A 27,991-nucleotide genomic window follows, 5' to 3' on the forward strand; every position below is an offset into this window, starting at 1 on the left:
GGTAAACTGGATCATTATTTAAAAGTTTCATGTACTTATTAGCTTATAGATGTGAACCCATTGCAAGCAAGATGCTTGTCTGGTATGTAATAATAAGTAATAAAGAATAAGTACTGGGTCTAGACTGTCCCTTTAAGGAACTTTACTGATTGGCTGCTGTTTTTTTTTTACAACATATAAATGACAGTAGCTGAAAGATAACTACTCACTGAGCACTTACTATTGTGAGCTAAAGACTTTTTGAAGTAAAATATCTTCCTTTTTTTCATAGAGATGTTCAGTAGCTATTTTCTTGTCTTGCATCAATTTCAGGTGATTTAGCAAATGGTTATTATGTCCCTTTTATTTTGTTCTTTTAAGAAGTTCATTTTATAGATGTGCCAAAGCTGAAATAGCACATACAAGAAATCATTTGCTTTTCTAGATGTAATAAAAAAGAACGGAAGCCTACTTTATTATAACATATTATTATTATTATAACCCAACACAAAATATATATTATTTTATATTAAGTATATATTATAGGCACAAAAGTAAAAGCCTTAAAGGGACAGTCTACACCAGAATTGTTATTGTTTTAAAAGATAGATAATCCCTTTATTACCCATTCCCCAGTTTTGCATAACCAACAGTTATATTTATATACTTTTAACCTCTGTGATTATCTTGTATCTAAGCCTCTGCAAACTGCCCCTTTATTTCAGTTCTTTTGACAGACTTGCACTTTAGCCAATCAGTGCCTGCTCCCGATAACTTCACGTGCATGAGGGACAGTGTTATCTATATGAAACACATGAACTAACACCCTCTAGTGGTGAAAATCTGTTAAAATGCATTCTGAAAAAAGGTGGCCTTCAAGGTCTAAGAAATTAGCATATGAACCTCCTAGGTTAAGCTTTCAACTAAGAATACCAAGAGAACAAAGCAAAATTGGTGATAAAAGTAAATTGGAAAAATGTTTAAAATTACATGGCTTATCTGAATCATGAAAGTTTATTTTGGCCTAGACTGTCCCTTTAACTTTGTATCTGTTGAATATTTATAGGTTTAACTGTGTACTAAGTACTATTGTCCTTAAGTAACCCTTGTCCCTCACTTTCGTGAAAATAACATGCTATCCAAATTAAATAGTGAAAGGTTATACAATAATCTATAGTTATGGCAAAAAAATTATTCATTATATTGAACTCACATGAAATATTTGATTGGAGATCTTTGCACCAGTTTCAAAATCCCATGCTATGATTGTCCGGTCAGCGGAATCGCGACTTACTGCATCAGTAGTACTGAGAAACTCTTTTCCGTCATGAAGGAAGAGAAGAGATAAATGCTGTTGAACAGCATCTTTGTATACTCTTATAACCTGAAACACAGAATAATATAGGTAGAATTAGGTAGATATTCCAGCAATTACATCTAATTTCATAGTACAAATTCAAAATGATAATTTCTCACTAATAAAATATATATATTTAGTAGAAAGAAGAAATCCTACTTGGGGAAATACATTAACGTGGTCGCGATATTCAAACTTCGGCTTTTTGTGCGTGTCGGGATATCACGCGAGCGAAAACTTTTTACTTTCAACTTGTAGTAAACGCGTGGTACCCAGCATGTGCAAAAAAAAAATTAAATCAAGCGGAGTTAACACGATCCACTTGTAATCTAGCCCTATCTGAGGTTCTGGATGTAAAGGATTTCTTTCATTACATTTTAATGCTCAAAAACAACTCAAACAATTTGCACTCATTTCTCTCCATGCCTGCGAGTTTTTCATCTTTAGACCCATATTGTCTCTAAGTTATTAAATCCCTGCAGTTCTCACTGATTTATTTTCTCCAATATATGCTGGCAATTTTTTCTCAAAATATGCAATTTACTTAATAACCTGACAAAAAAAAAAAAAAAGAAATCTGTGAAATCTGAAACCTCTATTTAATTATGGGTGTGGCCTTTTTGGAACCTAGGTTATACTGCTCACTTGAAAACAGGTCAGCACTGGAATGCAGTGAAAGATATAGCACCCATGACTAGAGGGAGGTGGGCATAATCTCAATGCTAAATTTATAGAATGTATTCAGTGTTTAATGTCCCTTTAATCTTTATACTAATCCTTACTAGCATTGGAAGTATAAATATCAAGCAGCAAAAAACAAAAAAGGAGCACAAGAGAGGACAATGAGGCACGTATTACAGACATACCAGATTATCCTGAAAACATAGTAACACAGTTAATGAAGAACAAATTAAAAAATATATAATTTTTATAGGTTATTAGATTACGTTTAATTTTTTTTATTTTGGATAATTTTGTTTATTATTTTTTGTAATCTTAGATTTATTTATTTTTTTCGTAATTTTAGACTGGTTTTTTTTGTAATGTTAGTATTTTTGTACTGTTAGGATTTTTTAATTTAGTAATTTAGTTTTTTTTATTTTTGGTATATATATTTTTTTAATTAGTTATGTTTGGTTTATTTATAGTTTAAAGGGACACTGAACCCAAATTAGTTCTTTTGTGATTCAGATGCATGCCATTTTAAGCAACTTTCTAATTTACTCTTATTATCATTTTTTCTTCATTCTCTTGCTATCTTTATTTGAAAAAGAAGGCATCTAAGCTAAAGAGCCTGAAAATTTTTGGTTCAGAAACACTGGACAGCACTTTATAGGTGAGTGAATTTATCCACCAATCAGCAAGAACAACCAAGGTTGTTACCCAAAAATGGGCCAGTATCTAAATTTACATTCTAGCTTTTCAAATAAAGATACCAAGAGAATGAAAAAAATTTGATAGTAGGAGTAAATTAGAAAGTTTCTTAAATTTGCATGCTCTATCTAAATCACGCAAGAAAAATGTTGGGTTCAGTGTCCCTTTAAGCTTAGTTTTTATTTATTTGAAGGTAGTTGTATTGTAAGTTTAATTTAAAGTTAACGGATGTTAGGTTTACAAGTTAATAGTTTGCTTCGATGTGGGGGGACGGCGGTTTAGTGGTCAATAGGTTTTTTTAGGTAGATGTGATGTGGGGGGCCGGCGGTTTAGGGGTTAATAGGTTTAGGTTAGTATTTATGATGCGGGTGGCAGATTAGGGGTTAATAATTTTATTTAGGTGTTAGCAATATGGGGGCTCGCCGGTTTAGGGGTTAATTGGTTTATTTAGTGTTGGTGATGCAGGGGACTAAAGATGAGGGGTTAATACTTAAATTTAGGTAGTCGCTATGTGGTTGGGCAACGGATTAGGGGTTAATATGTTAATTATAGTATTTGCAATGTGGGAGGATGGCAGTTTAGGGGTTAATAGGTAATTTATGGGTGTTACTGTACTTTGCAAAATTGTTGTTATGAGTTTTGGGAAACATTTTTGTTTCCCAAAATCCATAACTACTGGTTTTTGATAGCGGAATGGATTGTGCCGGTATAAGCTATAACGCTAGCAGAATAGCCGGACCGCACAATTTGTAATACGGGTGACATGAAAATTCCACACTCAAAATCCATTTTTTGAGTGCGGAATGGAGAGTTGCTGTATAGGCTAAAACGCTAGCGGTGTAGCCGTACTGTGGCGACTTGTAATACGGGTGAGATGACCAAGGCCAATTTTTCAGCCGTACCGCAACACTTGTAATCTAAGTCTATGTACTGTATACTACACAGTTACAGCAGTGCACATAATGCAAGGAACAGTCTAATGCCAATGCACTCACTTGGGGGTCATCTGAATATATTCTGTGATTAGCTATATAGGAATGCCAATCACAGAAGTAGACCACTCCCTCACCCATGGGAGGACCATGGTCTGACAGGGAGTAAAGTGAATCACAAAATGGCGGAACAAAAAGAAAGGTATTTTTATAAAAAAATAAAAGTAAGAAAACTATATGAGCAATTAAAGGGACACTCAAGTCAAAATTAAACTTTCATGATTCAGATAGAGCATGCAATTTTAAACAACTTTCCAATTTACTTCCATTAACAAAATGTGCATAGTCTTTTAATATTTACATTTTTTGAGTCATGTGCAAGAATTCACACAATGTATACGTATATGCATTTGTGATTGGCTGATTGCTGTCACATGGTACAGGGGAAGTGGAAATAGACATAAATTTGTCAGAAAAAAATATCTACTACTCGTTTGAAGATCAGACTAAATGCTATTGCATTGTCTTTTTACCATGCAGACATCTCAACCTGCAAAAACTAATTTCAGGGAGGTGGCTTCTCCCGCTACTGCGCTGCAACCCCCCCCTCCCAGTTATATATTGGACACCTTGAAACCTTAAATAAGATAGAGACGTATCATTTAAGTAGCTTCCCACTAAAGTCACATTAAAAAAAAGTAGCTTTATTGCACCACCACATACAACAAACTTATTTTCCAGTGATCGTACGCTTGTTGAATGCTCAAATATTTTAGAATACGAAGTTTAACTACGTGCAGTAAATAAGGTAGTATTTGTGTTATTATTTTATTAAAATCAGTGGGGGCTTTTTGGTTACTGATGCATGCTATGAGGGTTCTGTAACGTCCCAGCAACTAAAGGCATTCCTTAAAGAAACACTTTTCCGGATTTGGGCCACATTGGATCATAGTACTTGGAGTTTCAGGGAGATTGGATTCCATTTGCTGGCATCAGGGAGCCGCTATTACAATCAGGGAGACTCCCTAAACTTCAGGGAGAGTTGGGATGTCTGACCATGCATTTGTTGATCTTATTTACTGGTCCTTTAACTTATTTAAAAACTGAAGCTGTGAGCAGTGTTTACTTGTCCTTTAACAATGTGAAGAAAATGAGCAATACCCCAGGAAAGTTAAACATATGAGAGGAGTATAAAGCAAATAACCTTTACTGAAGTCTTGGCTCCAGTCTGCCCTGGTACACAGTAAAACGGTATACAAATGAGTCTGAGCCCAGTGAGTTTGAGTGAGAAAGGAATTCTGGGTCCTGTTGCTGTAATATTTTTAAGACACAATAAACTTGCCCCTCATGTACTAATGCATATAAGGCACAGATATATGAAACACCACACTGCCTAAGTCATACTGTGAAGGCAACAAAACCAATGTTAGAGTCATTGAGTTGTATAATTAAGGGTCCCTTTTACACTAAACAAGTAAGAACCTCAGATAAGTAGAAACCAACTCGCTCTTACAAAAGAAACATCATTGGCCAAATAATATGTTATTACTGTGTTGAACACTGCAATAAATGTGTCATACGGTATAAAAGGTTTCAATCAAATTCACAAAATGTAAAACACTTGTACTTTTTAACACAATGAAGTCCCGTCGCATTCTAGTGGCTCTGACAGGGCTCACAATGACAGTAATATACAATAGCACTCTATAGTTAAAGCTAATATCAATATATCGGAGGTTTGGTTTTGTAATCTTACATAGGGCTAGATTACAGGTGGTGTGCTAGTTTATCGCACTCAAGCAAAAGGGCAAATCGTGGCTGGTATTGCTACCGTGAGCTTGCTGCAGCAATAAGCGCTCAGAAAATTAACCAGAGATCAGATCGCTGATTAATTTTCTAAATGTGCCCCAATTGCCCCCAAAATAAAGCAGTGTGCTGTTAATGAAAATAAAAAACAAAGAGCATCATTATTTCTTAAAAATAGAACTCCTAAAAGCAGTTATAAGAGGTTAAAAGTGGCTGGTGTGGGGTGTTAAAAAAAAACGTCACTGAAATGTGCCTTTACATTGGCTATGGGGACTGTGTTATTTCTGTAAATATATATGTATATGCTTTTATACATATATATTTATGTGTTAACATGTGTATATACACATATAAACACATACACATATATGTATATATTAATATACATATATATTTACATTTGCTGCCCATTGCGTGAGAGAGTAGTCACGCAGCAATGGGCAGCAAATGCTAGGTAGTTTGCGATGTGGGAAGTTGGCGGATTAGGGGTTAATAGGGTAATTAGGTACTTTGCGTTGTGGGGGGTGACGATTTAGGGGTTAATAGTGTTTATTGGTACTTTGCGTTGTGGGGGATGGTTGTTTAGGGGTTAATAGTGTTGCTAGATACTTTGCATTGTGGAGGGATGGCGGATTAGAGGTGAATAGTTTACATAGGTAGATTGCATTGTGGGGGGATGGCTGTTTAGAGGTTAATACATTTTATTATTAGTTGCAATGTGGGGGGATGGCGGATATAGGGGTTTTGACGTGTCGGGTTAATTTTTTGGAGGTGGGTAAGACTTTTACGGGCGATTAAACATTTTTTTTCCCTTAGGCGCCAGCAGTTCATAAACTACTGTAAGTCACTGGCGACTTCAGAAATTTCTATTTCCGCACATTTCTTAACGTCGCCGGTTTATCTGACTTATAGCAGTATATAATCAGATGGTGCCGCATATGTGATTCACCCGATATGCAAGCTTTGAAACCTAAACTGTATATGTAATTGCGCCAATAATTTTTAAACTATCATAGCCCTTTAAGTCTATAAAGGGGAAGTGAAAAAAAAAATATGATCCATGTGAAAGAGCTGCATTTAAATATACTGATACTTGTTTTTGAATGCAAAATGTGAAACAAAAGCAGATTACATTTAAACTAAAACTAATATATAGTATCAGTTGTGTACGTCTTGCTAATGCTCATGGTCTTACACATACTTCCTGTTATAATCACTATACCATTATAGTACACAATTGATGCTGCTGTATTAGTTTAATTTTAAGTTAAATAGCTTTTACATTCATCCAAAAAATGTTATGTTTAATTGCTACTCTTTCCTATGGGTGATATTTTGTTTCTCAAGTTTTCTAGCTAACCTATCATTGAGGAATTACATGAAGGTTCAGACCTGGAATGCTGTGCATGATAGTTCCTGCAGAAAAGGACTTAGCCCCTCCTTATGTAGTATGTCAGTGTACAGAGCTCTAATATTCATACTGGCCACTATGGTTCCAAAACCAATGGAAGATGGTTTGTGGAGGTGGTATGTGGTCTCCTAGATATTTTAATCCTTAAAGGTTTCCAATTTTTTTCAATTAAGCCTGCAGTGATTTCTGCAAGTGTCCTTCTACCCACACACGATTACCAGCTATAATTTGTAGAACGTTAGCATTTTGCTTCTGCATATCTGCAGCCAAACTGCCCAATCTAAAGCCATATGACAAAAATAATGGCTTATCTAAAATTAACCAAGAACTGAAATACTATTCAAACTCATCCAGTAATTTTAATTAGAATAGGGTCACAACATATAATTTAGTAATAACCCCTAACAAGAATTTTATTTTACCCAAGAGAGGTTGCTGTTAGTCAGGCCATCTAAATTTATGGAACTGGCCACTTCTGTCAAGAAGGTGGCTGTATATTAAGCTACATTTAGCATATGGCAGAAAAGTAATCTTTGACAAGTTGATTTTTATTGCAACACTTTGAATGCTATTGTCTGACTAGGTTTTCAACTAAAAAGCTCACTGGGAGGGTATTATGTGGATAAATTACCAATAAGGTTTCCTGGGATTTAGGATCAATACACTATGTAAATCATCAATCAACCAAAGCTCATCCACCATATCACAATTCAACCTGCAAATAAATTTCAATCAGATTTCCAAGCTCAGCTTCAGGTCCTTTATTCATTTACAAATAAAGCTCCACCAGCTAATCAAAACTCAGACAGCAAAAAGAAACACCACCAGATTTACAAACTCAGCTAGAGGTATAATGAGAATCCCTCTGCACTGAAGAAAATATAGAAACCTATGCAATTTGTAATGTCTTGCTGTTTTCTACACTATTCAATGTTTTTATTAACTCTGTCTAACCTCTGTATCTGCCTGTTCTCACTCTTCCCACTCTTCTTATCGATATAACTAGACCCACATATAGTGTTTTCCTGCATCTCTTCATGGAAAACTGACATCATATGATATGCTTGCATCTAACTACTGGTGTTATTACAAGAAAAGATGAACAGTAACCTATTCTCACTTCCTTTTCATACCAAGCCCTTCATGCACGGCTACACTTCTCTCTTTGACTTATTATAGTAATAATATAAATTTGCACAATCTTCCTATATTTACTCATACTACACTTAGCCTAATTATTTAGATCCATTCTTTTAATTCATAACTAAAACCTTTTGGTCCTCTCTTAAATTCTTTGACGTTCCCTTTCATTTAAACCACGGATCGTCAACCTGCGGCCCAAGGCTACAAGCAGCTTTTGGCACTAATTTTTGTGGCCCTAGGAAAAAAATAACTTTAGGTGACCACAGTTCAGAAGAGCCTTCTGGGAAGGAAGAACAGCAGACAGAATGCACCCCAAAACCTTACTTAAATCTACAATAATAATAATAATAATTTTATATTATTTGCTTGTTTAATAGCCATAAATTTATATGTGGCCCTTAGGTTTCAGAAATTGTCTATCACTGATTTAAACTGTACGCTTTAGAGTCTCTCTACCTTTTATCCACTTTGTATGAAAGTGTATCTACTAATTATTGTAGTACTAGTCCAAAAGCCCGTGTACACGGGCCATTTTTTGCAGTACAGCTGCCCCACCCCTTGCTCTTTCTCCCCCCCCCTTTTGTGCTCTCTCTGTCCCCCCCTCTCTTTTGTGCTCTCTCTCCCCCCTCTCTTTTGTGCTCTCTTTCCCCCCTCTCTTTTGTGCTCTCTCTCCCCCTCTTTTGTGTTCTCTCCCCCCTCTCTTTTGTGCTCTTTCTGCCCCTTCTTTTGCTCACTCTTGCCCCTCTTTTTTGCTCTGTCTCCCGCCTCTTTTGTGCACTCTCTCTACAGACCACGCCCTCGCCACGAACGCTCCGCCCGGTGTGTTCTCCTTTGTCTGGACATCCTGGTATACAATGGATTTTGGAACAGCTTACTAGGAATTTCTGGTGGCTGAATATGAAAGCCACTGTACAAGAATATATACAATCCTGTCTTGTTTGTGTCACATCAAAGTCGGAAAACAAAACCTTATGGACTTTTAATGCCTTTATGTCAGGGTGCCAGGAATCAGACCTAGACGAGAAGTGCAAAAATAATCACACCTTTATTAACAGCAAAAAATAATAAAAAGTCCACAAGTCAAATAACAAGCCAGGAATCAAAACCAGAGCTAGTAGTCAGACGAGCCGAGTCAGGAGCCAAAACGAGTAGTCAGACGAGCCGGAAACAGGAATAAGGAGAACAGCAGAGTCTGCAACAAGCCAGGGATCAGGAACCAGGAGGGACATCAGACAACCAGGTAATACAGAGGAGCTCTCACAAACAGGTCTGAGACAACGCAAGGGCAAAGCATACTGAACAGAGGCCCTTTAAAATAATAAGTGATGACATCACAATTCTGAGACTGCATCCTGTCTCACACGGATGATGTACACCAGTCTGGCCATAAAAGGAAGTGCAGGAAATGAGCAGCATCACACAGTATGCACCAGAGTCAGCAAGAGAGGTGAGTAAAATGGCTGCCAGCAGCACATGGCAAACAAAACGGAAAAAACCCTGACACTTTTTTACTATAGGATTGCCGTGTTTGCAATGTAATCTACATGAATCAAGCTGCGTAATATGTTGTTGCTTTATAAATATGAAATAACAATAATAAAAATGTACTATGTAAGTCCTGTATGATGAATATAGAATTTCAGAAGATTTTATAACAGTATTAGCTAAAACAGTAAAAATTAAATAATCTAAACATATGAATTGCTGTACAGATGTGAGTACTGTTGAAGTTTTTTGAAATTGTATGTTTATTATTATTATAATTAATAATAAGAATTTTTTAAATGCTATTTGAAATTTATGTTATGTACCCATGATATATCTTATAAGAAAGAAAAGCTGAAGAAAATGAAAATCAATATGATGTTTTTACCTCACAAACTATTATGAATTGGAAGCCATATCAGTAATGGATGTACAATATGTAGTGAAGAGAGTTTTGTAAAATATAACAGCATGGTCCCACTCTCTGGTTGGCTGCATCAGCCTTTCTTAGCTACAAACAAAAATCATAATATCTATATTGTTTAAGTAAATGACTTAACCCTTTAATGACCTGTGTAACTTGTAAATCAAATACCAAAGTTGTTTAGGCCATTGGCATTTAGAATTATCTTATAGCTTCCCTGGTTGGTTATAGAGTGTGTGGGGTGGCACTACAAGCCAATTGGGCTGTGATAAATAGGTCAGTTATCTAACAACATTTATACCATGTGGACATATATACAGGTCAATAAGGACCCTAAAGCCCAGGGCTTGGAGATGTATAAACACAGACAGATGGTTACTAGCATAACCAGTTACAAGTGCAAAACCTATACACAAAAACACATTCGGCTAGATTTAGAATTTTGTCGGTAACGACCCGCGTAGCTAACGCTGTTTTTTTCCCCCCCGCACCTTTTAAATACCGCTGGTATTTAGAGTTCACAGAATGGCTGCATTAGGCTCCAAAAAGGGAGCGTAGAGCATAATTTACCGCCACTGCAACTCTCAATACCAGCGGTGCTTACGGACGCGGCCAGCTTAAAAAACGTGCTTGTGCACGATTTCCCCATAGGAAACAATGGGGCAGTTTGAGCTGAAAAAAAACTAACACCTACAAAAAAGCAGCGTTCAGCTCCTAATGCAGCCCCATTGTTTCCTATGGGGAAACAGTTTCTAAGTCTGCACCTAACACCCTAACATGTACCCCGAGTCTAAACACCCCTAACCTTACACTTATTAACCCCTAATCTGCCGCCCCCGCTATCGCTGACCCCTGCATATTATTATTAACCCCTAATCTGCCGCTCTGTACACCGCCGCAACCTACATTATCCCTATGTACCCCTAATTTGCTGCCCCTAACACCACCGACCCCTATATTATATTTATTAAGCCCTAATCTGCCCCCCCCCCCCACGTCGCTGCTACCTACCAACAAATATTATTCCCCTAATCTGCCGACCGGACCTCACCGCTACTATAATAAAGTTATTAACCCCTAATCCGCCTCACTCCTGCCTCAATAACCCTATAATAAATAGTATTAACCCCTAATCTGCCCTCCCTAACATCACCGACACCTAACTTCAAGTATTAACCCCTAATCTGCCGACCGGACCTCGCCGCTACTCTATTAAATGTATTAACCCCTAAAGCTAAGTCTAACCCTAACACTAACACCCCCCTAAGTTAAATATAATTTTTATCTAACAAAATAAATTAACTCATTAAATAAATTAATCCTATTTAAAGCTAAATACTTACCTGTAAAATAAACCCTAATATAGCTACAATATAACTAATAATTATATTGTAGCTATTTTAGGATTAATATTTATTTTACAGTCAACTTTGTAATTATTTTAACCAGGTACAATAGCTATTAAATAGTTAATAACTATTTAATAGCTACCTAGTTAAAATAATTACAAAATTACCTGTAAAATAAATCCTAACCTAAGTTACAATTAAACCTAACACTACACTATCAATAAATTAATTACATACAAATACCTACAATTATCTACAATTAAATAAACTAACTAAAGTACAAAAAATAAAAAAAGAACTAAGTTACAAAAAATAAAAAAATAATTTACAAACATTAGAAAAATATTACAACAATTTTAAGCTAATTACACCTACTCTAAGCCCCCTAATAAAATAACAAAGACCCCCAAAATACAAAAATGCCCTACCCTATTCTAAAATTAAAATAGAAAAGCTCTTTTACCTTACCAGACCTTAAAAGGGCCTTTTGCGGGGCATGCCCCAAAGAAAACAGCTCTTTTGCCTGTAAAAAAAACATACAATACCCCCAATAACCCTATAATAAATAGTATTAACCCCTAATCTGCCCTCCCTAACATCACCGACATTTTTTATTTTTTGTACTTTAGTTAGTTTATTTAATTGTAGATAATTGTAGGTATTTGTATGTAATTAATTTATTGATAGTGTAGTGTTAGGTTTAATTGTAGATAATTGTAGGTATTTTATTTAATTAATTTATTGATAGTGTAGTGTTAGGTTTAATTGTAACTTAGGTTAGGATTTATTTTACAGGTAATTTTGTAATTATTTTAACTAGGTAGCTATTAACCCCTTAGTGACCGAGGACGTGCAGGGTACGTCTGAAAAAAAAAGGCAGTTAACGCCTGACGACGTACCCTGCACGTCCTCGGCTAAAGTGAGTGCTGGAAGCGATCAAGATCGCTTCCAGGCACTATTACAGTACTGCAGGGATGCCTCGATGTCTGGGCATCCCTGCAGTGCTGTTACGGAGTGCCGGGACCGGAGCGATCACTCCCCCTTGAGTGATCACTTCCGGTTTTGCTCCACGTGGAGCCCGGCAGTGCAGCAGAGCATCGGAAGCGATCGGACACGCTTCCGATGCTCTGCTAATGTGCTAAGTGCCTCGGTGGGTCGAGGCACTTAGTTAGTATATAAATAAAATTAAAAATTAAAAAAAATAAATAATATATAATATTAAAAAGCCCCACATATAGCGCCCCCCCCCTCCCCCATGAGGCTTCCAAAATGGCGATGCCCGGTGCATCATGGGGCATCTGGGGGTGTCCCTAGCCTGTCTCACCATAGGGGCAAGCTAGGGTCACCCAATCTGAGCCTTCTTAGAAAAAAACATAATTTATGCTTACCTGATAAATTCCTTTCTTCTGTTGTGTGATCAGTCCACGGGTCATCATTACTTCTGGGATATAACTCCTCCCCAACAGGAAATGCAAGAGGATTCACCCAGCAGAGCTGCATATAGCTCCTCCCCTCTACGTCACTCCCAGTCATTCGACCAAGAATCAACGAGAAAGGAGAAACCAAGGGTGAAGTGGTGACTGGAGTATAATTTAAAAAATATTTACCTGCCTTAAAAAAAAACAGGGCGGGCCGTGGACTGATCACACAACAGAAGAAAGGAATTTATCAGGTAAGCATAAATTATGTTTTCTTCTGTTATGTGTGATCAGTCCACGGGTCATCATTACTTCTGGGATACCAATACCAAAGCAAAAGTACACGGATGACGGGAGGGATAGGCAGGCTCATTATACAGAAGGAACCACTGCCTGAAGAACCTTTCTCCCAAAAATAGCCTCCGAAGAAGCAAAAGTGTCAAATTTGTAAAATTTGGAAAAAGTATGAAGCGAAGACCAAGTTGCAGCCTTGCAAATCTGTTCAACAGAGGCCTCATTCTTAAAGGCCCAAGTGGAAGCCACAGCTCTAGTAGAATGAGCTGTAATTCTTTCAGGAGGCTGCTGTCCAGCAGTCTCATAGGCTAAACGAATTATGCTACGAAGCCAGAAGGAGAGAGAGGTAGCCGAAGCCTTATGACCTCTCCTCTGACCAGAGTACACGACAAACAGGGAAGACGTTTGTCGAAAATCCTTAGTTGCCTGCAAGTAGAACTTGAGGGCACGAACTACATCCAGATTGTGTAGAAGACGTTCCTTCTTTGAAGAAGGATTCGGGCACAGGGAAGGAACCACGATCTCTTGATTGATGTTCCTGTTAGTGACTACCTTAGGTAAGAACCCAGGTTTAGTACGCAGAACTACCTTATCTGAATGAAAAATCAAATAAGGAGAATCACAATGTAAAGCTGATAACTCAGAGACTCTCCGAGCCGAAGAAATAGCCATTAAAAATAACACTTTCCAAGATAACAACTTTATATCAATGGAATGAAGGGGTTCAAACGGAACTCCTTGTAGAACGTTAAGAACAAGGTTTAAACTCCATGGCGGAGCAACAGTTTTAAACACAGGCTTGATTCTAGCTAAAGCCTGACAAAAGGCCTGGACGTCTGGATTTTCTGACAGACGCCTGTGCAACAAGATGGACAGAGCTGAGATCTGTCCCTTTAATGAACTAGCCGATAAACCCTTTTCTAAACCTTCTTGTAGAAAGGACAATATCCTAGGAATCCTAACCTTACTCCAGGAGTAACCTTTGGATTCGCACCAGTATAGGTATTTACGCCATATCTTATGGTAAATCCTTCTGGTAACAGGCTTCCTAGCCTGTATCAGGGTATCAATAACCGACTCAGAAAAACCACGTTTTGATAAAATCAAGCGTTCAATTTCCAAGCAGTCAGCTTCAGAGAAGTTAGATTTTGATGTTTGAATGGACCCTGTATCAGAAGGTCCTGTCTTAGAGGTAGAGACCAAGGCGGACAGGATGACATGTCCACTAGATCTGCATACCAAGTCCTGCGTGGCCATGCAGGCGCTATTAGAATCACTGATGCTCTCTCCTGTTTGATTTTGGCAATCAATCGAGGAAGCAGCGGGAAGGGTGGAAACACATAAGCCATCCCGAAGTTCCAAGGTGCTGTCAAAGCATCTATCAGAACCGCTCCCGGATCCCTGGATCTGGACCCGTAGCGAGGAAGTTTGGCGTTCTGGCGAGACGCCATGAGATCTATCTCTGGTTTGCCCCAACGTCGAAGTATTTGGGCAAAGACCTCCGGATGAAATTCCCACTCCCCCGGATGAAAAGTCTGGCGACTCAAGAAATCCGCCTCCCAGTTCTCCACTCCCGGGATGTGGATTGCTGACAGGTGGCAAGAGTGAGACTCTGCCCAGCGAATTATCTTTGATACTTCCATCATTGCTAGGGAGCTTCTTGTCCCTCCTTGATGGTTGATGTAAGCTACAGTCGTGATGTTGTCCGACTGAAACCTGATGAACCCCCGAGTTTTTAACTGGGGCCAAGCCAGAAGGGCATTGAGAACTGCTCTCAATTCCAGAATGTTTATTGGTAGGAGACTTTCCTCCTGATTCCATTGTCCCTGAGCCTTCAGAGAATTCCAGACAGCGCCCCAACCTAGTAGGCTGGCGTCTGTTGTTACAATTGTCCAGTCCGGCCTGCTGAATGGCATCCCCCTGGACAGATGTGGCCAAGAAAGCCACCATAGAAGAGAGTTTCTGGTCTCTTGATCCAGATTCAGAGTAGGGGACAAGTCTGAGTAATCCCCATTCCACTGACTCAGCATGCACAATTGCAGCGGTCTGAGATGTAGACGTGCAAAGGGTACTATGTCCATTGCTGCTACCATTAAGCCGATCACCTCCATGCATTGAGCTACTGACGGGAGTTGAATGGAATGAAGGACACGGCATGCATTTAGAAGCTTTGTTAATCTGTCTTCTGTCAGATAAATCTTCATTTCTACAGAATCTATAAGAGTCCCCAAGAATGGAACTCTTGTGAGAGGAAAGAGAGAACTCTTCTTTTCGTTCACTTTCCATCCATGCGACCTTAGAAATGCCAGAACTAACTCTGTATGAGACTTGGCAGTTTGAAAGCTTGAAGCTTGTATCAGAATGTCGTCTAGGTACGGAGCTACCGAAATTCCTCGCGGTCTTAGTACCGCCAGAAGGGCACCCAGAACCTTTGTGAAGATTCTTGGAGCCGTAGCCAATCCGAATGGAAGAGCTACAAACTGGTAATGCCTGTCTAAGAAGGCAAACCTTAGATACCGGTAATGATCTTTGTGAATCGGTATGTGAAGGTAAGCATCCTTTAAATCTACTGTGGTCATGTACTGACCCTTTTGGATCATGGGTAAGATTGTCCGAATAGTTTCCATTTTGAACGATGGAACTCTTAGGAATTTGTTTAGGATCTTTAAATCCAAGATTGGCCTGAAAGTTCCCTCTTTTTTGGGAACCACAAACAGGTTTGAGTAAAACCCTTGTCCTTGTTCCAACCGCGGAACCGGATGGATCACTCCCATTAATAACAGATCTTGTACACAGCGTAGAAACGCTTCTTTCTTTATCTGGTTTGTTGACAACCTTGACAGATGAAATCTCCCTCTTGGGGGAGAGAATTTGAAGTCTAGAAGGTATCCCTGAGATATGATCTCTAGCGCCCAGGGGTCCTGAACATCTCTTGCCCAAGCCTGGGCGAAGAGAGTCTGCCCCCCACTAGATCCGGTCCCGGATCGGGGGCCCTCGATTCATGCTGTCTTAGGGGCAGCAGCAGGTTTCCTGGCCTGCTTGCCCTTGTTCCAGGACTGGTTAGGTTTCCAGCCTTGTCTGTAACGAGCAACGGCTCCTTCCTGTTTTGGTGCAGTGGAAGTTGGTGCTGCTCCTGCTTTGAAATTCCGAAAGGGACGAAAATTAGACTGTCTAGCCTTAGCCTTGGCTTTGTCTTGAGGCAGGGCGTGGCCCTTACCTCCTGTAATGTCAGCGATAATTTCTTTCAAACCGGGCCCAAATAAAGTTTGCCCTTTGAAAGGTATATTAAGTAATTTGGACTTAGAAGTTACATCAGCTGACCAGGATTTTAGCCACAGCGCCCTACGTGCCTGAATGGCGAATCCTGAGTTCTTAGCCGTAAGTTTGGTTAAGTGTACTACGGCCTCCGAAATGAATGAATTAGCTAGTTTAAGGACTCTAAGCCTGTCCGTAATATCGTCTAGCGTAGCTGAACTAAGGTTCTCTTCCAGAGACTCCATCCAAAATGCTGCCGCAGCCGTAATCGGCGCGATGCATGCAAGGGGTTGCAATATAAAACCTTGTTGAACAAACATTTTCTTAAGGTAACCCTCTAATTTTTTATCCATTGGATCTGAAAAAGCACAGCTATCCTCCACCGGGATAGTGGTACGCTTAGCTAAAGTAGAAACTGCTCCCTCCACCTTAGGGACCGTTTGCCATAAGTCCCGTGTGGTGGCGTCTATTGGAAACATCTTTCTAAATATTGGAGGGGGTGAGAACGGCACACCGGGTCTATCCCACTCCTTAGTAACAATTTCAGTTAGTCTCTTAGGTATAGGAAAAACGTCAGTACTCGCCGGTACCGCAAAGTATTTATCCAACCTACACAATTTCTCTGGTATTGCAACAGTGTTACAATCATTAAGAGCCGCTAAAACCTCCCCTAGTAATACACGGAGGTTCTCCAATTTAAATTTAAAATTTGAAATATCTGAATCCAATCTGTTTGGATCAGAACCGTCACCCACAGAATGAAGCTCTCCGTCCTCATGCTCTGCAAGCTGTGACGCAGTATCAGACATGGCTCTAGTATTATCAGCGCACTCTGTTCTCACCCCAGAGTGATCACGCTTGCCCCTTAGTTCTGGTAATTTAGCCAAAACTTCAGTCATAACAGTAGCCATATCTTGTAATGTTATCTGTAATGGCCGCCCAGATGTACTAGGCGTCACAATATCACGCACCTCCCGGGCGGGAGATGCAGGTACTGACACGTGAGGCGAGTTAGTCGGCATAACTCTCCCCTCGCTGTTTGGTGAAATTTGTTCAATTTGTACAGATTGGCTTTTATTTAAAGTAGCATCAATACAGTTAGTACATAAATTTCTATTGGGCTCCACCTTGGCATTGGAACAAATGACACAGGTATCTTCCTCTGAATCAGACATGTTTAACACACTAGCAAATAAACTTGCAACTTGGTTACAATCTTATTTAACAAAAACGTACTGTGCCTCAAAGAAGCACTAAACGATTAAATGACAGTTGAAATAATGAACTGAAAAACTGTTATAGCATCAATCCTTGAAAACAACACAACTTTTAGCAAAGGTTTGTTCCCATTAGTAAAGTAACAATAATTAAATTTGAAACGTAAAAATAAGAGAGCAACGTTTTTAATCACAGTCAATATATAAGTCTCACAGCTCTGCTGAGAGAATCTACCTCCCTTCAAAGAAGTTTGAAGACCCCTGAGTTCTGTTAGAGATGAACCGGATCATGCAGGAAATACAAGAGTAACTGACTGGAAAATTTTTGATGCGTAGCAAAGAGCGCCAAAAACGGCCCCTCCCCCTCACACACAGCAGTGAGAGAGAAACGAAACTGTCACAATTAAAACAAGCAACTGCCAAGTGGAAAAATAATGCCCAAACATTTATTCACTCAGTACCTCAGAAAATGCAAACGATTCTACATTCCAGCAAAAACGTTTAACATAATAAATACCTATTAAAAGGTTTAATGTACTTTTTACAGAGTAATTCCAGTGAAGTACCATCCCCAGAATACTGAAGTGTAGAGTATACATACATGTCATTATAACGGTATGGCAGGATTTTCTCATCAATTCCATTCAGAAAATAAAAACTGCTACATACCTCAATGCAGATTCATCTGCCCGCTGTCCCCTGATCTGAAGCTTTTACCTCCCTCAGATGGCCGAGAAACAGCAATATGATCTTAACTACTCCGGTTAAAATCATAGTAAAAACTCTGGTAGATTCTTCTTCAAACTCTGCCAGAGAGGCAATAACACGCTCCGGTGCTATTGTAAAATAACAAACTTTTGATTGAAGTTATAAAAACTAAGTATAATCACCATAGTCCTCTCACACATCCTATCTAGTCGTTGGGTGCAAGAGAATGACTGGGAGTGACGTAGAGGGGAGGAGCTATATGCAGCTCTGCTGGGTGAATCCTCTTGCATTTCCTGTTGGGGAGGAGTTATATCCCAGAAATAATGATGACCCGTGGACTGATCACACATAACAGAAGAAAAAAAAAATAATAATAAAATACCCCATTTGTCTGATCATGTCAATATTTGTAAATATTGACTCTGATCAGTGTGGATCTCCCTCCCTCTCCTCACTTGCCATTTTGTTGGAGAAAGAGAGAGACCTGTATTTTAGCAGAGAGAGATTTATTTCTTTTATTTGTTAAAAAATTTAAAATCCAAAGGCTCTTTTCAGAGCCATTAACCCCTAGCTTGCCAGTGATCACTATAAATCACTGGCAGTAGCACAGCTGCACGTTTTTTTTGCTGTCTGTGCATTTTTTTAGGGGTTAATTTTTGTTGTTGTATTTTTTTTTAAAAACTCAAAGGCTCCTTTCAGAGCCATTTAGCTAATTTAATTTAATTTAAAGACTATTTAACCCCTAGCTTGCCAGTGATCGCTATACATCACTGGCATTAGCATAGCTGTAATTTTTTGCTGTCTGTGCATTTTTTAGGGGTTAATTTTTGTTGTTGTAATTTTTTAAAAACCTAAATGCTCCTTTCAGAGCCATTTAGCTAATTTAATTTAAATAGTATTTAACCCCTAGCTTGCCAGTGATCGCTATACATCACTGGCATTAGCATAGCTGTACTTTTTTGCTGTCTGTGAATTTTTTTAGGGGTTAATTTGTGTTGTTGTAATTTTTTAAAAAACCAAAGGCTCCTTTCAGAGCCATTTAGCTAATTTAATTTAATTTAAAGAGTATTTAACCCCTAGCTTGCCAGTGATCGCTATAAATCACTGGCATTAGCATAGCTCTACATTTTTGCTGTCTGTGCATTTTTTTAGGGGTTAATTTTTGTTGTTGTAATTTTTTAAAAACCTAAACGCTCCTTTCAGAGCCATTTAGCTAATTTAATTTGATTTAAAGAGTATTTAACCCCTAGCTTGCCAGTGATCGCTATAAATCACTGGCATTAGCATAGCTGTACTTTTTTTTAAAAAAACCCAAAGGCCATTTAGTTAATTTAATTTAAAGAGTATTTAACCCCTAGCTTGCCAGTGATCGCTATAAATCACTGGCATTAGCATAGCTGTACTTTTTTAAAAAAAAACCCAAAGGCCATTTAGTTAATTTAATTTAAAGAGTATTTAACCCCTAGCTTGCCAGTGATCGCTATAAATCACTGGCATTAGCATAGCTGTACTTTTTTAAAAAAAAACCCAAAGGCCATTTAGTTAATTTAATTTAAAGAGTATTTAACCCCTAGCTTGCCAGTGATCGCTATAAATCACTGGCATTAGCATAGCTGTACTTTTTTTAAAAAAAACCCAAAGGCCATTTAGTTAATTAATTAATTTTGGTTTTCTGTGACAGATACAAAAATGTCACAGAAAAGATATAGTGTTGAGGAGGCGTATGCCATCCTTGCGTCAGAGTCAGATGCCTCTATGTCTGACTCAGACCCCAATTTTGACCCTGCCATATGCTCAGATACATCATTAGATGCAGTCTCAACTGATAGTGATGTATCTGTGGCTGCTAGCCCCCCTGCCAGCCCCCCTGCTAGCCCCCCTGCCAGCCCCCCTGCTAGAAGGAGGCGTGTTGCTGCCATTGCCGCTGAAGAGTGGGTAACGCCTCATCTCCAGAGGCCAGATATCCCACCCTTCACAGCAAATGCTGGCATAAATATAGATGTGGCAGGTTTTAGCCCCCAACAGTTTCTGGAGGTGTTTCTGGGTGATGATGTATTGGGGAACATTGTCGCCCAAACTAATTTATATGCCCATCAGTACCGTGCTGCAAAGCCTGAAACATATTTGGCAAAGCAGCAATGGGCCCCCATTAATGTGCCAGAATTTAAAAAATTCTGGGCATTGACTATGCTGATGGGCATCATAAAGAAACCCTCCGTTCGCTCCTACTGGAGCAGTAGCCCCATCTGCTCTACCCCCATTTTCTCCCAGAGTATGTCGAGGCAGAGATATGAAATGATTCTTCATTTCATGCACTTCAGCGACAACAGCCTGTGCCCCCCTAGGGAGCATCCCCAATTTGACAGGCTGTAAAAAATCCGCCCCCTGATTACCCACTTTTCTGCCAGGTTTGCAGAGGCTTATACACCTGGAAGGAATATATGCGTTGATGAATCCCTGATGAAGTATAAGGGAAGGCTGGGATTCAAGCAGTATATTCCTTCCAAGCGCTCCAGGTATGGGGTAAAGGTGTATAAGCTCTGTGAGAGCGAGACTGGGTATACTCAGGCCTTCCGGGTGTATGAGGGAAAGGATAGCCACCTTGACCCTCCAGGTTGCCCAGAACATATGGGAACCACTGGCAAGATTGTCTGGGACCTGATATTACCCCTAATGAACAAAGGGTATCACTTGTACTTAGACAATTTTTATACAAGTGTCCTTTTGTTCAAGCTACTGTATTGCTTTGATACAGTAGCTTGCGGTACTATTAAAAAGAACCGCAAAGGTTTCCCAGGACAACTTGTACGCACCCGGCTACGAAGGGGGGAGACCTCTGCTCTGCGCCAAGAGGAGCTGTTGGCACTGAAGTACAGAGACAAGAAGGATGTATACCTTCTTACCACCATCCACACAGAGAGGACGGTGGCGGTCTCTGTACGTGGCAGAGCTGAGATCATAAGGAAGCCAGTGTGCATCAAATCTTATAACCGGCATATGGGTGGGGTTGATCTGGCAGATCAGCTGCTGCAGCCCTACCTAATTATGCGGAAGACAAGGGCCTGGTACAAAAAGGTTGCAATTTACCTAATGCAGATTGCAACCCACAACGCTTTTTTGTTGTTCAAAAAAGCAAACCCCGGAATGAAACTGACTTTTTTACAATTTCAGCTCCAGATCATTTCGGGGATTTTGTACCATGATGCACCTGCTCCCCGGGCGGTGATGGGAGAGAGCAGAGTTGGGGCTACTCATTTTATTTTTAAAATCCCCCCTACTGCCGCAAAGCAGAGACCACAAAAAAAATGCAGAGTCTGTACCAAGAGGGGGCAGAGAAGGGACACTGTATATCACTGTCCTGATTGCCCTGGACAGCCTGGACTCTGCATTGGGGACTGCTTCAAGCGGTACCATACAATGGTCAATTTTTAAAAAATAAATAAATTTGCTGTTATTTTTTTTTTGTTATGTTTACTGTTAAATTTTTTGTTATTTTTTTACTTTTAATGTGCCAGATTTTTACATTTCACTAATATATTTTTTTTTCTAAAATGGGGCTGTTCTTTTTTTTTTTTTTACAAAAACCCCTGTCAAACCTATGCATGGGGACATAGGTGTACTCAGGGTGCCTAGCAGAAAACAACCTGTAGTATTTTTTTTGCACTAACTTACAACAGTCTCTCCTAAATCATAGTCAAAAAGCAATGTGTGTGTAAAAATGAAAATTGAAAAAATGCCACCATACACTTTCTCCAATTTTTTTAGCTAAAACAGTTACTTCAAATGCATCAAAGCACACCATATACAATACCTTGGGGTGTCAACATTTCAAAAATATGCACATTCATGGCAATAAATAAAAGTGGGGTTTACAATAGGCCCCAAACTAAAGATAGGCCTATCAGAAGAAATACTCTCACTTAATAACTAAAATCACAAGTCATAAAATTGTAACATAACCTTCCCAAAATCCTGGCAAACCTATGCATGGGGGGCATAGGTGTACTCAGGGTGCCTAGCAGAAAACAACCTGAAGTATTTTTTTGCACTAACTTACAACAGTCTCTCCTAAATCATAGTCAAAAAGCAATGTGTGTGTAAAAATGAAAATTGAAAAAATCCCACCATACACTTTCTCCAATTTTTTTAGCTAAAACAGTTACTTCAAATGCATCAAAGCACACCATATACAATACCTTGGGGTGTCAACATTTCAAAAATATGCACATTCATGGAAACAAATAAATTGGGGTATGTTAAAATACCCCCAAAAAGACAATAGGCAAAGAAAATATGTTAAATGTGAAAAAAAAATCACAAACGCATGTTGGACATTTGGCATTACACCCCCCGAACAAGCCAAGAAACTTATGCATAGGTGGTATCACTGTACTCAGGAGATGTTGGTGAACACATATTGGGGTCTTCTTTGGCAGTAACACATAACAGGAGCTGAGAATTCATGTCTAAAGTACAATGTGTGTGAAAAATAACACACAAAAAATGACTGCCTAATAGTTTGACAAAGAATTAGTGCATGGAAAGTGTTAAAATACCAGCATTTGAAATACCCTAGGGTGTCTACTTTTCAAAAATATATGGTTTGATGGGGGTAAATTACATTGGCCGGCTTCAGAAATGTCCTACATAGGACATGGGTGCATGGGATGTGAAAATTCCAAGTTGAAAAACTGGAATGCGCCCCCTAAAAATAAGGCCTTTTAGCCCCCAGAGAACCCAACACACCTATACATGGGTGGTATCACTGTACTCAGGAGATGTTGTTGAATACATATTGAGGTTTTTTTTGGCAGTAACACATAACAGGGACTGAGAATATATGCCTAAAGTACAATGTGTGTGAAAAATAATGCAAAAAAATGGCTACCTAAAAGTTTGACAAAGACTAGTGGTTGAATTAGTGCATGGAAAGTGTTAAAATACCAGCATTTGAAATACCCTAGGGTGTCTACTTTTCAAAAATATATGGTTTGATGGGGGTAATTTACATTGGCCGGCTTCAGAAATGTCCCAAATAGGACATGGGTGCATGATGACAGATGTGAAAATTCCAAGTTGAAAAACTGGAATGCGCCCCCTAAAATTAAGGCCTTTTAGCCCCCAGAGAACCCGACACACCTATACATGGGGGGTATCACTGTACTCAGGAGATGTTGTTGAATACATATTGAGGTTTTTTTTGGCAGTAACACATAACAGGGACTGAGAATATATGCCTAAAGTACAATGTGTGTGAAAAATAATGCAAAAAAATGACTACCTAAAAGTTTGACAAAGACTAGTGGTTGAATTAGTGCATGGAAAGTGTTAAAATACCAGCATTTGAAATACCCTAGGGTGTCTACTTTTCAAAAATATATGGTTTGATGGGGGTAATTTACATTGGCCGGCTTCAGAAATGTCCCAAATAGGACATGGGTGCATGATGACAGATGTGAAAATTCCAAGTTGAAAAACTGGAATGCGCCCCCTAAAATTAAGGCCTTTTAGCCCCCAGAGAACCCGACACACCTATACATGGGGGGTATCACTGTACTCAGGAGATGTTGTTGAATACATATTGAGGTTTTTTTTGGCAGTAACACATAACAGGGACTGAGAATATATGCCTAAAGTACAATGTGTGTGAAAAATAATGCAAAAAAATGACTACCTAAAAGTTTGACAAAGACTAGTGGTTGAATTAGTGCATGGAAAGTGTTAAAATACCAGCATTTGAAATACCCTAGGGTGTCTACTTTTCAAAAATATATGGTTTGATGGGGGTAATTTGCATTGTCCGGCTTCAGAAATGTCCCAAATAGGACATGGGTGCATGATGACAGATGTGAAAATTCCAAGTTGAAAAACTGGAATGCGCCCCCTAAAATTAAGGCCTTTTAGCCCCCAGAGAACCCGACACACCTATACATGGGGGGTATCACTGTACTCAGGAGATGTTGTTGAATACATATTGAGGTTTTTTTTGGCAGTAACACATAACAGGGACTGAGAATATATGCCTAAAGTACAATGTGTGTGAAAAATAATGCAAAAAAATGACTACCTAAAAGTTTGACAAAGACTAGTGGTTGAATTAGTGCATGGAAAGTGTTAAAATACCAGCATTTGAAATACCCTAGGGTGTCTACTTTTCAAAAATATATGGTTTGATGGGGGTAATTTACATTGGCCGGCTTCAGAAATGTCCCAAATAGGACATGGGTGCATGATGACAGATATGAAAATTCCAAGTTGAAAAACTGGAATGCGCCCCCTAAAATTAAGGCCTTTTAGCCCCCAGAGAACCCGACACACCTATACATGGGGGGTATCACTGTACTCAGAAGTTGTTGTTGAACACATATTGAGGTGTTTTTGCTCAGTAACATATAACAGGAACTGAGAATCCATGCCTAAAGTACAATGCGTGTGAAAAATAACACACCAAAATGACTACCCAAAAGTTTGACAAAGACTGGTGGTTGAATTAGTGCATGCAAAGTGTTAAAATACCAGCATTTGAAATACCCTAGGGTGTCTACTTTTTAAAAATATATGGTTTGATGGGGGTAATTTGCATTGTCCGGCTTCAGAAATTTCCCAAATAGGACATGGGTGCATGACGACAGATGTGAAAATTCCAAATTAAAAAACTGGAATGCGCCCCCTAAAAATAAGGCCTTTTAGCCCCCAGAGAACCCAACAGACCTATACATGGGTGGTATCACTGTACTCAGGAGATGCTGCTGAAGACATATTGGGGTGTTATTTGGCAGTAACCCTTAACGTTCTCAGTAAATGTATTCTTGAATTGCTATTTTGTCAAAAAATCACCATTTTTTTTTTTTTTTTCAAACTTTGGCATAGATTGGTGGTAAAATAGTTGCATGGAAAGAGTCAAAATACTCCATGTTTAATACCTTAGGTTGTGTTCTTTTAAAATATATATATATGTGAAGGGTTAATCAGGGATTCCTGACAGATATCAGTGTTCCAATGTAACTATCGCTAATTTTTTTAAAATTTTTTTGGAAATAGCAAAGTGCTACTTGTACTTATTGCCCTATAACTTGCAAAAAAAGCAAAGAACATGTAAACATTGAGTATTTCTAAACTCAGGACAAAATTTAGAAACTATTTAGCATGGGAGTTTTTTGGTAGTTGTTGAAGTGTAGGAGATTTTGAGGGTCAAAGTTAAAAAAGTGTGTTTTTTTCAATTTTTTCCTCATATTTTATAAATTTTTTTATAGTAAATTATAAGATATGATGAAAATAATGGTATCTTTAGAAAGTCCATTTAATGGCGAGAAAAACGGTATATAATATGTGTGGGTACAGTAAATGAGTAAGAGGAAAATTACAGCTAAACACAAACACCGCAGAAATGTAAAAATAGCCTTGGTCCCAAACGGACAGAAAATGGAAAAGTGCTGCGGTCATTAAGGGGTTAAATAGTTATTAACTATTTAATAGCTATTGTACCTGGTTAAAATAATTACAAAGTTGCCTGTAAAATAAATATTAATCCTAAAATAGCTACAATGTAACTATAATTTATATTGGGTTTATTTTACAGGTAAGTATTTAGCTTTAAATAGGAATAATTTATTTAATAAGAGTTAATTTATTTAGTTAGAAAAAAATTATATTTAACTTAGGGGGGTGTTAGTGTTAGGGTTAGACTTAGCTTTAGGGGTTAATAAATTTAATTGAGTAGCGGTGAGGTCCAATCGGCAGATTAGGGGTTAATACTTGATGTTAGGTGTCGGTGATGTTAGGGAGGGCAGATTAGGGGTTAATACTATTTATTATAGGGTTATTGAGGCAGGAGTGAGGCGGATTAGGGGTTAATACATTTATTATAGTAGCGGCGAGGTCCAGTCAGCAGATTAGGGTTAATAATTGTAGGTAGGTGGTGGCGACGTTGGGAGCGGCAGATTAGGGGTTAATAAATATAATATAGGGGTCGGCGGTGTTAGGGGCAGCAGATTAGGGGTACATAAGGATAACGTAGGTGGCGGCGCTGTGTGGTCGGCAGATTAGGGGTTAAAAAAATTTAATAGAGTGGCGGCGATGTGGGGGGACCTCGGTGTAGGGGTACATAGGTAGTTTATGGGTGTTAGTGTACTTTAGACCACAGTAGTTAACAGCTTTATGAACTGGCGTTAGCCCAGAAAGCTCTTAACTCCTGGCTTTTTTCTGCGGCTGGAGTCTTGTCGTTAGATTTCTAACGCTCACTTCAGCCAAGACTCTAAATACCGGCGTTAGAAAGATCCCATTGAAAAGATAGGATACGCAAATGGCGTAGGGGGATCTGCGATATGGAAAAGTCGCGGCTGGAAAGTGAGCGTTAGACCCTTACCTACACGACTCTAAATACCAGCGGTAGGACAAAACCAGCGTTAGGAGCCTCTAACGCTGGTTTTGACGGCTAACGCAGAACTCTAAATCTAGGCGATTGTTAATATTGAGCAGTATTAAATGGGGATGTGATGCATTTCAGTTAATGCACTGTTACTATGTAATAAAGAAAATAAAAAAGAAATGGGTTATGTTTAATAGCAATCATTATAATATGTATTTATAATTTTAAAAGGATTTTACATTTTTGTTCTTTTTTTTAACTTTATTTGTGCAGGGTCCATTACTTTCTGTCACTAGCCCACAAGGGGGCTGTGGTAGCCACAGGAAGGCAAAGGAGTAAGTTAACATTTGAACTGGTTGCTTGGAGACACCTAGAATAGATGCAGCCAGTTTCTTGCCATTGCTCAGTAAACGACTTTTGCTGCAAAAATCATGTGACAGTAGAACTTGAGTTCTGGAATGTCAGCTCCTTTATCTCACTAAAGGCAGTGGCTACATTGAGAATTTCTAAGTGCTCAGTTTGAAGGAAAACGATAAAGCTATTTTTAACAGAATGCGAGCCGATTTATCATGTTCGGACGGACATGATCCGCTGTAGCCGTCCGACATCGATAAATGCCGACAGCATACGCGGACGGCATTTATCACTGCACAAGCATTTCTAGTAAAATGCTTGTGCAATGCCGACCCTTGCACATTCGCGGCCAATAGGCCGATAGCAGGGGGTGTCAACCATCCCTATCGGATCGGGTTGTCCACCGCCTTAGAGGTATTAAGACCGCTGCTTCTTAACTTATATTTCCAGCGAGCCTAAAGGCTTGTGCGGACACTGCTGCATTCTCAGCATCTTAAATCGTCCCCAATTTGTTTCTATGTTTACGATGATATTTTTTTTACTAAAGGAGCACTGTTTTATATCCCTTTTACATTCAGATATTTTTCTTCAATTGGAACAATAATAATAAGAAAAAAACATTGTGACAGTGAAACAAATTTTGCTCATGTTTTTAAAGCAGAAGCAATTAAATGTCAGCCTTGCACATTAATACTAAAAAAAAAACAAAAAACAGTTTGGATTTTTTCCCAGAGTTGCAGTGGAGATTAGAACAAAAGTGTGAAAAAGAGACAAAACTGCCACCATGTGTAGCTGGCTTCATGTAGATATATTCCTGCTTTGAATGTAAACTAAGGATATTGGTATTGCGAAGTGAAGATAATCCTTATACATCCTTTGTTTTGTGGACAATGGGTAGCTGCTAATATTTTATTATTGAAGTAAGAATTATTATTTAGCAAGTAATCCATCAACAAAATGTTCACACATTTTGGGCAAGATTACAAGTCGTGCGGCAAATCAGTTTGCAAAAACTCAGAGCGCGTTATAGCTTTTTCGCATTTGGGGTTGTGCAGCTATTACAAGTATCAAAATAACTTATTTTGTGCATGCGTTAAGCAATGTAATGCAAACAGCC

At 38.8% G+C, this 27,991-nt stretch overlaps 1 protein-coding gene across 1 annotated transcript in view; it reads right to left on the bottom strand.

Annotated features, from left to right (window-relative positions):
- WDR25 (WD repeat domain 25) overlaps positions 1–27,991 on the bottom strand; it is a 689,023-nt gene that overhangs the window by 44,327 nt on the left and 616,705 nt on the right. Inside the window, exon 5 of the mRNA XM_053697449.1 lies at positions 1,193–1,363. Coding sequence (XP_053553424.1) covers positions 1,193–1,363 — 171 coding nt within the window. The remainder of the gene's footprint in view (positions 1–1,192; positions 1,364–27,991) is intronic.

This window comes from Bombina bombina, chromosome 1, assembly GCF_027579735.1.
Source record: "Bombina bombina isolate aBomBom1 chromosome 1, aBomBom1.pri, whole genome shotgun sequence".
NCBI classification, from domain to species: domain Eukaryota; kingdom Metazoa; phylum Chordata; class Amphibia; order Anura; family Bombinatoridae; genus Bombina; species Bombina bombina.